Source organism: Mizuhopecten yessoensis, unplaced genomic scaffold (assembly GCF_002113885.1).
Source record: "Mizuhopecten yessoensis strain PY_sf001 unplaced genomic scaffold, ASM211388v2 scaffold4823, whole genome shotgun sequence".
NCBI lineage: Eukaryota > Metazoa > Mollusca > Bivalvia > Pectinida > Pectinidae > Mizuhopecten > Mizuhopecten yessoensis.
The window spans coordinates 1,086,485-1,103,067 of record NW_018405739.1 but is presented as its reverse complement, the minus strand read 5'-3'; the positions used below and the strand labels follow the sequence as shown (position 1 = coordinate 1,103,067).

The following is a 16,583-nucleotide window of genomic DNA, read 5'->3' as shown; positions in this document are numbered from 1 at the left end:
CAACATCTTAATACACAGATTATAACCTCACCTCAACATCTTAATACACAGATTATAACCTCACCTCAACATCCTAATACACGGATTATAACCTCACTTCAACATCCTAATACACAGATTATAACCTCACCTCAACATCTTAATACACAGATTATAACCTAACCTCAACATCCTAACACACAGATTATAACCTCACTTCAACATTGTAATACACAGATTATAACCTCACCTCAGCATCTTAACACACAAGATTATAACCTTACCACAACATCTTAATACACAGATTATACCCTCACCTCAACATCTTAATACACAGATTATAACCTCACTTCAACATCTTAATACACAGATTATAACCTCACTTCAACATCTTAATACACAGATTATAACCTCACCTCAACATCTTAATACACAGATTATAACCTCACCTCAACATCTTAATACACAGATTATAACCTCACCTCAACATCTTAATACACAGATTATAACCTCACCTCAACATCTTAATACACAGATTATAACCTCACCTCAACATCTTAATACACAGATTATAACCTCACCTCAACATCTTAATACACAGATTATAACCTCACCACAACATCTTAATACACAGATTATAACCTCACCTCAACAGATTACTGTCACCTGGAGAAACATTGTGAGAATGAGTTTGAGAATGGGAGAGGGTTTAATGAGTTAGTAGAAGTGATAGGAGTGGGAGTTGTGTGAAGTGTTGTTAGAAGTGTTGTGTGAAGTGTTGTGCAAAGTGTTGTGTGAAGTGTTGTGTGAAGTGTTGTGTGAAGTGTTGTGTGAGTGTTGTGTGAAGTGTTGTGTGAGTGTTGTGCAAAGTGTTGTGTGAGTGTTGTGCGAAGTGTTGTGCAAAGTTTTGTGTGAAGTGTTGTGTGTGAAGTGTTGTGTGAGTGTTGTGTGAGTGTTGTGTGAAGTGTTGTGTGAGTGTTGTGCGAAGTGTTGTGTGAAATGTTGTGTGAAGTGTTATGTGAGTGTTGTGTGAAGTGTTGTGCAAGTGTTGTGCAAAGTCTTGTGCGGAGTGTTGTGTGAAGTGTTGTGTGAAGTGTTGTGCAAAGTATTGTGTGAGTGTTGTGCGAAGTGTTGTGTGAAGTGTTGTGCAAAGTATTGTGTGAGTGTTGTGCAAAGTGTTGTGTGAAGTGTTAAGTGTTGTGTGAAGTGTTGTGTGAGTGTTGTGTGAGTGTTGTGTGAGTGTTGTGTGAAGTGTTGTGTGAGTGTTGTGCAAAGTGTTGTGCGAAGTGATGTGTAAAGTGTTGTGTGAAGTGTTGTGTGAAGTGGAGATGATTTCAGTTGTTTATTCTGGATATTAATGGATTGTGAAGTGGGTCAGAATAGTTTGCAATAAATTTTACAACAGAAAACCTTGTATGTTTATGGTTTTATTTTGGGATACNAAACTTTGTAGGGCTCCTACCAACGAAGCTTTCAGCCAAATATCATGACTCTAGGCCTGTCCGTTCTTCAGAAGAAGTTGTTTAAAGGAAAAGTTGACGGACGAGGACGGACGGACGCCGCGCCACGGCATAAGCTCACATGGCACTTCGTACCAGGTGAGCTAAAAATAGAAATTGATTAAGAACAAAATCATATTTCTTAATATTTTAGAATCAAGGTCAAGGAAACAGACAAAAGCTTCTACGCAGTGAACCATTTACATATGATATTACATTTTAAATATTTTTTTTCAAAAATTTTCTTAAAAAAAAAAGAAATCTTACAATATCTACAGCACAGCATATCACTACTGTTTCTGGGAGTGAAGGCCAAGCAATGGCATTCAGAAGGAAGTAAATGTCAATCATAATTTCCATTTAAACTCGAGTTAAATTCCATATGACTGAATTTATATTTTACTATGATTTTATGGCTGTTTTAATGGCGTTCTTCCCTAATCAATATTTTATCTAAGCAGGCCTCCTGCCTCCTGTATTCCCACAAGTCCTATGTCTGGGTACTTGCACGGAGAAAGTTTTATAATATTTTAAGTATGATCTTAATCAGTTCAGGAGCGATTTAAACTGGAACGAAAACCAAGATTTGGGGGGAAAAGACAATTCTAGTTAAGGGGTAAAATTTATCATGATTTGATGATTATTTTCAAATTCAAAACCCCCCGAAACTGAAATATCAACACAGAAAATGACTGACAATCATAAATAGTTTGCATAAGCTGAAGAAAATATGACTGCAATCTTGGTATAAATCAGCAATAAGGCCAAATAGCAATAATCGACGAATTAATATAAATTGAAATCGTCATTTCTGAACATTTTGAGATCTTCAATTAAGATAGTCTATGAGAATGATAACATCAGCTTGTGGCTAAATCATAACCTGATAAAGCAAATATATTACACAGTTGTATTGCCAAATACCTGTTAATCTGACACTGAGTGAGGCAGTAAAGATCTACTCCAATGCCTTGTGCTGTTGTGACACTAAACGTTTATTTGGATGTGGTAATTCAGTACTGAAGGGACACTTCTAGTAATTTTGATATTATATGACTCCATCTAAAGAACTAGCAATCAAGAATTTCTGTGAAATGTGACTAGCAACTGTGATTTTCTTTCTGACATTACTTGCAACCATGATTTTCTACCTAACTCAACAAGCAACCATGATTTTCTATCTAACTCAACAAGCAACCACGATTTTCTATCTAACTCAACAAGCAACTATGATGTTCTACCTAACTCAACAAGCAACCATGATGTTCTACCTAACTCAACAAGCAACCATGATTTTCTGTCTAACGTAACAAAACACTATCTCTTTCAATCTAATGTCACATGTGACTATGATTTTCAGTTTTAAATGCGACTAGCGTCAATGATTTTCTGTGTGATATGCGACTAGTGACAATCCCTCTTCCCTGCACCTCTTGCCCTTCCCGACTACCTCTTCCCTGTCCTTCCTGACTCATTTTTTTCTTGCCCTCCATTTCTCTTCCGATCTCTTCCCTTCCCTGACCCCTCCTATCCTTCCCAATTACCTCTCCCCTGTCTTTCCTTACTCAATTTTGCTTGCCCTCTATTGCCCTTCCAAACTTTTCCCTTCCCTGACCCCTCCTATCCTTCCTAACTACATCTTCCCTGCCTCTCCCTCTTCTTCCTTACTCCATTCTCCCTGACTTAATGTGTTCTTCCTAGCTCCCTCTTTCCTGTTACCTCCTGTCCTTTGTAACTTTCTCTTTCCTGGCCCCTTTTGCTTGTCCAAACTCAACCTTCCCTGCCCTCTCCTGCCTTTCAAATCTTCCCCTTCCCTGCCCCCTCTTGCCCTCCCTGTAACTCCCACACCCTGCTGTTCCTTAAACTCCCCCTTCTCTGCCCACTCCTGTCCTTCCTAACTTTTTCTTCCCTATTAACACTGTTCCTTTTCCTTTGCTACTTATCATCTCTTGCCATCCCTGTTCTCTTCTCTCTTTGTCCTTTTCTGTCTTCCTTATTTTTCCCTACCCTACTTCCATAATCTGTGCGCCTGCCCTTCTATTACCATCCTCCCCCTGCCCTTTCCCTTCTTTCTCATCCTTTCCACCTCCCCTTGTACCCCTTTCTTACTCCCTCCTTCATTTTACCATTACCCATCTCCATGTTGCTTCCCCCTCTAATTACCTCTGTATATCATGTGACCACGTCCCCCAACATCTCATCACATCGTAGCTTACACAAGAGAATAAACAACAGTAGCAGCATACCGCAGCTTCACGTTGTGTGGTAAACCCATGTTAAAAACCTTGTTGTAGTTTCCATGAGCTACCAACATTTTGTTGCCATGTTTCTAATGAGGATTTGACAAATGGATAGTGTCACTGCACACCTGCAGAACACATTCACTTGGCCAGGTATTTGTAACACCCAAACTATTACCTTATTAAATCTCAACAGGTGAAAAAGTGCCAATTTATATACAGCATCACGAGAATCGCAAGAATTGAAAAAATGGGATAGATGCAAATTCTCTCTTTGATCTTCCAAAACTAATAGAAAATCTGTTCTTGTAAGAAATAGAAGTGAAGTAAAACTATATATTGTAGAGTTTTAGAGACAGCCATGTTTAATTACCGGAGTGATTATATTAGAGGAAGCCTCTCTGACTATCTGTTGATGTGAAGCTGTGAAACACAAGCTTCCTTAACTGTATCACTTACACAAAGTTTTCAATTAAAATTTGCTATGTTGTACAATTTTGAAGTCATTTAAATGTAAGACTTGCCATTTTTTGTTGACTGCTTCATAAAACCATTAACCATTACAACCTAAGCAGAAATTCAGTGTAAAAAAATCCATTACAATGGCTTCTCAAAATATCTCAATCTAAATTTAACGGTAAAAATCGTTATTAATATCATTAAAGTTTAGAAATTCATTGATATTGCCATACTGTTAAAACTTACCGTATTAATACTACTATACACTAATGATGAGATTCCGATAAATATCTTTAATGTACCTACAAATTTTACAGAATCTTGTGATATGTGCTGTAACAGTAGAGGTACATGTTAAAATAACACTTATTATAGTGTAGTATTCCAACAACAAATAATCTCCTCCATTTGTACGGTAAAGCTCCTGTTGTAAGTGTGACCATTACCCCTACTACCTCTAGCATTAACTGGAGTGGTCAAAAGCCATGTCTACTATAACACTACCATGACACAGTTACCAGACAAAATCTATATAGGCCAACTCAGAAACCCTAGTTACCACAGACAATATCTTTATCGGCCACCTCAGAAACCCTAATTACCACAGACAAAATCTATATAGGTCACCTCAGAAACCCTAGTTACCACAGACAATATCTATATAGGCCACCTCAGAAACACTACAGCTACCACAGACAATATATATATAGGTCACCTCAGAGACCCTACAGCTATCACAGACAATATATATATAGACCACCTCAGAAACCCTACAGCTACCACAGACAATATCTGTATAGGCCACCTCAGAAAACCTAGTTACCACAGACAAAATCTATATAGGTCCCCTCAGAAACCCTAGATACCACAGACAAAATCTATATAGGCCAACTCAGAAACCCTAGTTTCCACAGACCATATAGGTCACCTCAAGAGACCCTACAGCTAGCAGAGACAATATATATATAGGTCCCCTCAGAGACCCTACAGCTATCACATACAATATATATATAGACCCCCTCAGAAACCCTACAGCTACCAAAGACAATATCTGTATAAGCCACCTCAGAAACCCTACAGTTACCAGAGACAACATCTATATAGGCCACATCAGAAACCCTACAGCTACCACAGACACTATCTATATAGACCACCTCAGAAACACTACAGCTACCACAGACACTATCTATAAAGGCCACCTCAGAAACCCTACAGCTATCACAGACAATATCTATATAGGCCACCTCATAAAACCCTACAGTTACCAGACAACATCTATATAGGGCACCTCAGAAACCCTAGTTACCAAAGAAAATATCTATATAGGCCACCTCAGAAACCCTACAGCTACAACAGCACATATCTATATAGACCACCTCAGAAACCCTACTGCTACCACAGACAATATCTATATAGGTCACCTCAGAAACCCTAGTTTCCACAGACAATATCTATATTGGCCACCTCAGAAAGCCTACAGTTTCCACACACAATATTTATATATACCACCTCAAAAACCCTGCAGTTACCACAGACAATATCTATATAGACCACCTCAGAAACCCTACAGCTACCACAGACAATATCTATATCGGCCACCTCAGAAACCCTACAGTAACCACAGACAATATCTATATAGGCCACCTCAGAAACCATACAGTTACCACAGACAATATCTATATAGGCCACCTCAGTAAACCTAGTTACCACAGACAATATCTATATAGACCACCTCAGAAACACTACAATTACCACAGACAATATCTGTATAGGCCACCTCAGAAACCCTACAGCTACCACAGACAATATCTATATAGACCACCTCAGAAACCCTACAGCTACCACAGACAATATCTATATAGGCCACCTCAGAAACCCTACAGCTACCACAGACAATATCTTTATAGGCCACCTCAGAAACCCTACAGCTACCACAGACACTATCTATATAGGCCATCTTAGAAACCCTACAGTTACCACAGACAATATCTGTATAGGCCATCTTAGAAACCCTACAGTTTCCACAGACAATATCTATATAGGCCACCTCAGAAACCATACAGTTACCACAGACAATATCTATATAGGCCACCTCAGAAAACCTAGTTACCACAGACAATATTTATATAGACCACCTCAGAAACACTACAGTTACCACAGACAATATCTGTATAGGCCATCTTAGAAACCCTACAGTTTCCACAGACAATATTTATATATACCACCTCAGAGACCCTACAGTTATCACAGACAATATATATATAGACCACCTCAGAAACCCTACAGTTACCACAGACATTATCTGTATAGGCCACCTCAGAAACCCTACAGTTACCAGAGACAACATCTATATAGGTCACCTCAGAGACCCTACAGCTATCACAGACACTATATATATAGGTCACCTCAGAGACCCTACAGCTACCACAGACAATATCTGTATAGGCCACCTCAGAAACCATTAATATTTTTTTCACAAATATTATCTTAACTTTTATATTCTTCAGAGCAAACTTAACTGATAAATACTAAAGTTTATTTTGAGAAAATGACTAAATTTTCTCCCACACCAGTAAAGTCCTACGAAAGTCTAAATCTCTCCATGAAGATGACAAATAAATATACCTGGTAAGAACACGACCATGATGTCACATTTTGTCAAAGACGAATTAGAGACAGGGGGGAAGGTTACACACTCCAATGCAACAATAGGTACCAAGACCATTACTCTAAGCCTGAAAACCTTAAATACTCTCATTAATCATCAGACCTTTTTGTACCTCCACAAAGCATTTACAAATTACCATGCTAAGCTGTTTGTGTAGCTAGTAAGGCCTTTCTTTGCTTTAAACATTCTGTATGCACATGCATGCAGAAAGCAGTCATGCACGAAAAAAGAAAATATTTTCTAATAAAAATCTGGTGTATAAAAATATTGCTGCCACTGAGCGATGAGCGAAAGTCTATTCAAGATACTAATACAGGTAATTATTGTGAAATAGAAAGAAGCCTACATGTGCCATCAACCGTAGGATTCAGGTCAGATCTTATCAATAACACGACGAATCAAATGCATTCAAAAATATTTCATATTAAACTCGCAGGAGATTATTGTGAAAGAAAATCTGCTCCACAAAGACACAAAATATACCCATAATTCGTTCTCAGGTGACAAGTTTGTCCCAACAATATCATCTTCTTTCTTTTAAATATGACAGACTCCAAAGCTGCTCCTGAACTGGGTGATATGATACCCAGAATCAGAGTTAATAGGGTGTTACTTTTATACAGAACACGACCCCACTGAAATTTATCATACCATAAAAGAATTCCTTGGCAGATTAAATAAATTATTTCATTGCATACATAACTCCTAAAACATATTTCTGGTCTGACTCAAATGTGTCAAAAGTTTTGGAGGCAAATCCTGCCTGTTCATATTGATAGCAGACTAAAATTAAACTGCAAGAGAATGGAAATTATTGCTGTCTTCAATATGAGATACTTCAATATGGTGCAGTCTAGAAAATGAATGTAAAAATATTGTGATGTTTGTCCAAGTTTCAAAATTGTTTAAGGTATCAGAGTTGTCAAAGTTCCTAAATTTTTGTATCAAGAAGGTACTACCGCATCTACATGTACAATTGATTGGTCATACCAGACTAACAAATAGAGGTCAAAAGGCAGACAGAGGACAGACCTTCGCACAGTCAACACCTAACTCGTACTTTCTAGAACATGGTTCTTTATACAAAATATGTTGGCGCCACTGACAACTGCAGACTACCTTCTAGGGTCAGAAAGTGTAGACCTCCAAAGACTTGCCCTTACTGTGTAAGGTCGGAACAACCACTAAAAGCAAACCTCTCCAGTCCTGCGTTTTCTATAATTTTTGACAAGCTTTGTTGCTCTATCAATAGAAGGAGAGGAGGGAAAATATCGTAATTAGCTGACCTTATCACTGTTCACACATTTGAGTAAGAGCTCCAGCACAAACTTTCCATACTAACTGTTCTCAAGTCCTGTCACTGTCTTATCAAATATTGTCATTTCAATATGGGCTGGCACTCCATTAGAAAATATTTGCGTTCCATTTGTCACAAATCTGGGGTACAAAAGATTGTTTGTGTAACGTACCACACAACTTGCACGGTAATTACCCCTGAAACCTCTCAATACATCATGTGCTAAATCAATGAAACATAGGTTTTGTACATTCAAGTAATTGCTGAACCAGTAGAGAATGTTCCACTGTGAATTTAAACACTGGAATTATTCCAGGGTTTTTTAAAACCAAATGGCAATTGCTGGTGTTTAAACTCTATACAACTCTACACAACTACGACAATACACTATTTTACAAGTCGTTGTAGTGGTTGTTGTGCTCTCTGACTATTACACAGATCTTGGAGACTTGGTTATGATTCATTTGCAGCGACAACCTGTCTCCAAGCCCTTCATTAAATAAAATACTGTTTTGTTCCCTATCTCATTTTACACAAACTTACTGTACATTATGCATATAAATACTCAAGTTAGCATACTCCCAAATTACAATTCATTCAATCTCTACATTTTTCCTTGTTGACTAGAACTATTGATTGGGGGTGTACAAACTGGGTGCAAAAGGCCCCTAATGATTCGCCTGACACACCAGCTTACAATATCTGTTAAATTGGCAAGTCTTTCAATCCAGCACCATATTTATTCTATTACCGGTAAATAAATATTTTCCTTCGGGAGGTTTGTTAGGGTATAAGTTAGGTCCTTTATTATAATAAATTCCAAATTTCATTTTCAATAGGTTTAGTTTGCATTCACAGAACTGCATGCTTCTCAAAAAGCTTTATAGCTGCAAACAATCTGTGAAATTTCCCAGACTCTCCCAAAGCCAGTTTATACTGCCTAAACACGAGAATGAAAGCTGCACAGGAAGTGGACCTCCAACAGGAAATGACTTTCAAACAGGAAGTGGATCTCTGGCATGAACTGATTTTCAACAGGAAATGGATTAAAGATAAGCTGAAAATACAAGTCTGTAAATATACTAGATGATATTGATATAGCCTAAGATTGGGGCAGCCATTATTCTGACATCAATGATGTCATACTTACCACGTTTGCCATGTAGATAGCAAGCAGGCCTCTTCTGAAATGACAAAGAACAAATCAGGTTTTAGTAATGCTTTATATGTTACATGATGTAATATACATGTATTTGTCCTATGTTACATGATGTAATTAATATACATGTATTTGTCATATGTTACATGATGTAATATACATGTATTTGTCCTATGTTACATGATGTAATATACATGCATTTGTCCTAAGCATAAATTAAATTGTCCTAGAGGGACTAAATTGTCCTGAGGTAAAACCTGCTTTCAATTTCAATATGTATCATTTACAGACAGCTGGATCCCAGTCATTGGATAGTCCTTTATATTCGATAACAAGTGATAAATATACATAAATCAACTTTATTCATTTTACAACAATTATGAAACAAGTTATTACAACTTATATTAATCAGTCTTGTTAGTGCTACGTCCTTTTCACCTCTGATGAGGGAATTGAACCCCAGCCGCCTTGGTGAAAGGTGTGTGCACTATCCACTATGCCACCCAACCAACCAAGTGATACATGTAAGATGAATACATAAAAGAAGAACACATCATACAGTTGAGATTTTGGAAGTATACATTTACTATTGTTTATGTTGTAGATCTTTGGTTACACCAGAAATTAGTGACAGAAAGTTAGGTTTTTGTTGAGCATCACTGGAGACGACATCTAAATGATATTTTTAGGTAGAAATAACGTGTTAGCTATGAAGGTTTGTATGGTTACTATAGTATAGTATATATTGAATCATTCATGAACATTACGTGCATGCATGTTGTAGTTCCTTTAATATAGGGAACTATTTAGGTGAATTGTTTTTTTCACAGAGACTGCCGTTGTCTTTTGCCTTTACTTTCCAGATCACTAAATGCTACCAAGCTAACATATGTTTAGAGATCCAAAAAATTCACAGAAAAAAGCATTTTCCTGTTAAGTTTCGAAATCAAAAATTAACATGACAACAAATAAATTAAAAATATGAATTATCATAAATATTTTTTTGGTTTTTTTTAATGAATATATAACTATGATTATACATTTTATATTTCATACATATTGAAACTAAACTATTCCTTATATATTACTTAATCATCATTTATTCAAGCTGAAATTCCTTTTTTGGTCTGACCTGATTTAACTTAATCAATGGTATCTAGTATTTACAGCCTCTTTGGCTAGCAACCCCATATAGAATTTGACCTAACATTGGCATTGTGCCACCTTAGTGACAGGTTCAACGTGACAGATGACCTGCCTTACCTCCCCTGACAACTTCAATTTGGTCTACCTACTAATTACCTCCTCACATTCCTATTTTATCACAAAAACATCATAAGACACTGTGTACACGTGAATGGGAGTGTGAGTAAAATACACAACAAAGGGAGATAACTCCTTCATAAATAGAATGACATCTAATCAAATATATCATACAACGATAATTAATTCCTAGCTAATCAAAAACATTGGAAGGTTGAATGTGTCAAACATGTATGAAGCCATATTTTATCCAGGGGACCTGTACTCTGACATAAGTATTATCCTAGTATCTTTCAACATATGCCATTCGTTAGGCCTATCTCTACGACTATCTTTTCTCAATATAAATCCCAGCTACAATGGATCTGACAGTCGGCAGTCGAGTGTTTACATAGTCATTCAAGCCAGCCAGTGTTTTTTGTAAGGAGGTAACCTGGTATAGATTGTATCTATTTTGCTAACCCCCAAATCTTGACAGGTATAGGGTATCACAGTGTGTATGCTACGGGCACCTCCTATCCATTGTATTCAATAAGCAGGGTGTCATAAGTCCGCCTTTCTGACTTTTGACAAGCATCGGTTTACATAGATAATGACACAGTAACGCCAATCTCATGTCAATTTTGGTGAACCATAAAATGAATTTATGGCCATTATACACTTCAGTAAAAAAGAAATTTCTCACTTTTTCTGACCTCACAAGAAAGACTTAGATACACATGACCATATTCGAAGCTGTTTGAGATATTTATAGTAGACTATAGCCGAAGATTATTATTATCTCGTAAACTCTGTACCTGTACTCCAACAGCATTTTAAAAAACTGCATAGATATTAGAATTTAAATATGGCTGACATTTAAACATGTTGATTTTAAATGAATCCCAGTGAGCAGCCTACTAGCTTTATACAAACAATTATTTTCCAAAGCTTGACTGACTGAGAATGAACAATGGGATTGGAAAGCATTGCTCCAGTTAGGGTTGTTACACGAGCAGCCCGCTGAGAACCTAATAGCCTGCCCCAGATACTCCTTCTTCCCTACATCCTAGCCTTGTTCCAGCCTCAGTGGGTGAGCACAAGACATGTTATTGGTGAGACAGACACCAAGCTAGTCGTTAGTTTGTGATTTAATTTATACCTGTTAGGGTTTTAGTTACACAGATGCCATAATGAAGATCAGAAATCACAACTTTTACGAACGTAAACCTTTAATTTATTCAACCACTTCCTACAAACAGGGGAATATTTAGCATTGGCCTAATCGGGCTTGTATTGACTTGAGGACTAAATGAATTGTTTATGTAAATCAGAAATGATTAGAATCAGAATTAAATAAATGTTCCACATTTTTTTCATGGAATCTAAACTTTTTGTTTCACAACCATGATAGAATCTGTAAATTTAAGCAATCGGCCAGTCTGGATTTATTGTAGGGAAGATATTGTACAGAGTTACAGCACAAGCTCTGTAAAACTATCAAACTGATTTATAGCAGGAAGACAAAATAGCCCCCTTGACAACATAATGTTTATCCTCTGAAATTGATAGAGTCATTTCCGATAATTTTCCCCAACGGTCTCAAAGTTCGCTTTTTTCCTGCTAGACCAAATCAATAGAGTGCAGTTGTGTAGATACGGAGATTCTGGTCTTTCATTTGTAACAGGACCCTCACCCGATTGTTGGCCGTCCTTCAATGGTTACCAACGTCCTCAAATGCTTGTCGTCTACATTTACACAGTCTTCATGAATTTCAAGCTAATTAGCTGAATGATCTGTTGTTGCTGTTTAACCCAGTGTTGTTTCACTCTTTCATTACGTTGCAGAAAACATTCCGAGACACGAAACGATATGAGCACAGGAGATGTGATTTAGGTAGCATGCCATGTATTGACACAGGCAAATCCAACGCAGCCGTTTACAGCCGTAACCCCATCATTTTTCAAGGCAAACATTAACAGGAAAATCACAATTATATTACCAAGTGTCACATACATCAGGAATTATGTTATACTTTTCATTTGAATCCTAATTTCTAGCTAATCAAAATTATTTGCAATTTTTTTCTACAAATAATAAAATATCTGAAATTTCATCTATTTGAGATAATTGAAATAAAAACTGTTCCTTTCACATTTAAACCAGAAAAACCTGTCTCAATTTCCTAACTAATGAACTGTTTTACTGCCCTCAGTAGAATATCATTACAGAATTAATGATAAGATGCATTCTTTTTACCCTTTATACTCAAAATTACGAGATTTCATCAGTAAAATTTAAATTAAAAACATAATCTGTATAAAACAGAAAACTAATCCCTCTGTACATGTGCAGAAAAAATAAAAATAAATTAGTGCACAATTAAGACAAACAGCATGAAGATGGTATTTCATGTACGAGTGTGTCGTTTTCCATTTTCTCTACAGTTATGGTGTGGAATAAGGGAATTCAGATTACTGTAGCAGGAATATCTCTTACAAGTAATTCTGATCTTCCATATTATACAAATTAGGACAACAATTATACGGGATTACCAAACCCAGATTAACTCAGCTTCACTGTAAGGCAAATTCTAAAATTGCAATTAGGATAAATCTAGAATGCGGTGATTTCCCTCCCAATTCACCGTTGATAAAGGCTATATTTAGAATGGACTTATTCATAAAACCCCTGCTGATTCGTTCGGTATCTATCTTAACTTTTTCTCCCTGTCCAATTATCCATCGAGCCTCGCTGCTTCAAACCCAGGTATAAAAAGCATATTGTGATCTATTGTTGGGGCTTAGTAGCCTAGCCAGTAAATCAGTACAATCTTTTATGCTGCCCCGATTTTTAATTTCCCTCCATAATTAGGTGTTCAAGCCTCTCCCTGCAAATGCAAACTATAATTACAGGTTTGCCAACAATTTTTATTATTATAACAGATTATGAGTCAAATAAAAGTGTTCATCTGTCGCTTGAAATTTTAAACTTTCATATGTTATTATCAATCACAGAAGACGAGCTTTCCCCAAATGAATTTTCATTCAAACGCCTATGAAAAGATTTCATAGCTATGAGCACACATTTTATTTATGAAGCTAGAATAACTATTTTTAAGTAATAAGCACCTACTATGACAAACATATTTTCTTTTTAAAAAAATCTCAAAATTAATTGGAAATTTAAGCCGACATTTTCTAAAATGTAAATTTTATTTTTTTCTAAAAATTAACAAAATATTTTGTTAAAAAATTTATCCACAAAAGCCAACCTTTAATACCATGAATAAGGAATTGGTGAGCAATCAACACAAACATGACATCCGATTACATACTATAATTACATTCTTGCAGGTGCTCCAGCATTGTATCAGACTTGAAGGAATGGAACAAATAAAATTCTCTGTTCAGCGATAGTTGTGAATGTCAATATTGGCAGAATTTCAATTACTCCTAGCAATCAATGAAACATATTTTACTACTATGATATCAAGATTAAGAAATTAATTAAGAAATGTGCTGCAGTCACACAAACTACAGGCCTAGTGTAAAGATACATGTGTAAGTATTTAAAGAAAATACAAAGCTGATGAGTTTGAAATACAATTAACATGAATGATAGATAATATTGTTGTTAAACATAGAAAACAGACAAAAAATCATAAAGAGCAATCTAATAATAACTACGACAGACAAAATATCAAATATGATTCAATTTTCATAGATAGAAGAAATTTGTAAAACTGAAGTTTGATTTGTTTTGTCTTCTTAAATAAAAGTTTTCACAATTTTACCCAAAGAAATATCATCCCCGCGGAAATATCCTGCAATACAGTATCTGAACTACACGCAAGTTGTGAAAATGTATCCGATATTATGAGACAATCTTCATTTATATAAAATTATTTCTCTTGACCCAGGGATGCTTTACACTAACAAGAGGCCCATGGGCCTAAACGGTCACCTGAGTTATGTAAAAACTGATGTTATCGATGTTGCCAAATGAAAAAGAAATCATTTTGTAACAAAGGTAACTTGAACTACATGTAATGCAAAAGTAGTGTGAAAGATCTGGGTAGTACATGTACTATGTACAAATAGTGGTTCTGTCAGTCAGATGAATTATGGTAAAGCACCTGAAGACCCTTCCATCTATGAAGAGTATTTGATTCTACCATATCAGGATCTTGAGAAGAAGTTTTTTGAAATTTTAGCCAATTTGACCCTTTTTGGCACCACCCATCAGCCCCTGGGGGCCAGTCAGGGCTGATATGTGCATACCATCAAACTTCTATCCAATGCTGATAATGCTAACCAAGTTTGAATTAATTCCGATGGTAATTAAACAAATGCTGGTCTAGAATGTGATTTCCCTATATAAACTATAGTAAAATGTATCCCCTCCCCAGGGGAAAACTCAAGACCCCAGGGTCATGAAATTCACAATTTTGGTAAAGCACATTATATATATTTAAGACCCTTCCATCTATGAAGAGTATTTGATACTTCTGTATCTGGATCTTGAGAAGAATATTTTTGAAATTTCAGTCATTCAACTCTTTTTGGCCCCTACCATCAGCCCCTAGGTTTCAGTCAGGGCTGATTTGTGCATATCATGAAACTGCTAACCAATACTGATAATGCTAACCAAGTTTGCATTAATTCCGATGGAAATTAAACAGGAGGCCCAAGAGGGCCTGTATCGCTCACCTGAATATTTAAGCAGTCATAGCAAAATAATCTCATTAAATATTATATTGCACTAAAATTATTTCCCTCGCAAACTTTGTTGGCTCAATCTGTTGAAACTACCAGCAAAATATTATTACAAGAATCTACGCTTTTTGATTCTTCATTACTTGACATATTTTTCCCTGTGACCTTGTAAGTAGGTCAATGTCATTTTCCTTCTCAAATTGGTAAGCTCTATTCCAAAAGCTACCAGCCAAATCTTATGAATCCATTCCTTATAGTTCTTAAGAACAAATCCATTAAAATGTTGTTGACCTCTGTGACCTTGAAAGTAGGTCAAGGTCACTTTCATTCGCAAACTTTGTCGGGTTCTTTCCCAGGAAACAACCAGCCGAATATTAAGGTTCTATAACTTCCAGTTCTTCAGAAGAAGTCATTTGAAGTGTTTGACATATCTGCCTCATGTGACCTTAAAAGTAGGTCAAGGTCATTTTCATTCTCAAACTTTGTTGGGCTCTTTCCTAGGAAGCTACAAGCCAAATATAAAGATTCTATACCTTTCAGTTGTTCAGAAGAAGTCGTTTGAAGTGTCTGACACATTTGACCCCTGTGACCTTGAAAGAAGGTCAAGGTCATTTTCTTCCTCAAACTTTGTTGGGCTCTATCCCAGGAAGCCATCAATCAAATATAAAGATTCTATACCTTTCAGTTCTTCAGAAGAAGTCATTTGAAGCTTTTGACACATTTGACCCCTGTGACCTTGAAAGTAGAACAAGGTAATTTTCGTCCTCAAACTTTGTTGGGCTCCATCCTAGGAACCAATCAGCCATATAGGAAGATTCTATACCTTACAGTTCTTCAGAAGAATTCGTTTAAAGTTTTTGACATATTTGACCCCTGTGACCTTGAAAGTAGGTCAAACTAATTTTCTTCTTCAAACTTTGTTGGGCTCTATCCCAGGAAGCCACCAGCCAAATATTAAGGTTCTATACCTTTCAGTTCTTCTTCAGAAGTCATTTGAAGCTTTTGACGCATTTGACCCCTGTGACCTTGAAAGTAGGTCAAGGTAATTTTCAATCTCAAACTTTGTTGGGCTCCATCACAGGAACCAATCAGCCAAATATGAAGATTCTATACCTTTTAGTTCTTCTTCAGAAGTCGTTTGAAGTGTTTGACACATTTGACCCCTGTGACCTTGAAAGAAGGTCAAAGTCATTTTCATTCTCAAACTTTGTTAAGCTCCATCCCAGGAAGCCATCAGCCGAATATGAAGATTCTATACCTTTTAGTTCTTCAGAAGAAGTCGTTTGAAGTTTTTGACATATTTGACCCCTGTGACCTTTAAA

General features: G+C 36.5%; 1 protein-coding gene across 2 annotated transcripts in view; it reads right to left on the bottom strand.

Moving 5' to 3' along the window:
• LOC110449829 (transmembrane protein 135-like) overlaps positions 1 to 16,583 on the bottom strand; it is a 219,296-nt gene that overhangs the window by 180,743 nt on the left and 21,970 nt on the right. For both annotated transcript variants that reach the window (XM_021496946.1, XM_021496945.1), the window contains exon 4: positions 9,293 to 9,326. In XM_021496946.1, coding sequence (XP_021352621.1) covers positions 9,293 to 9,326 — 34 coding nt within the window. The remainder of the gene's footprint in view (positions 1 to 9,292; positions 9,327 to 16,583) is intronic.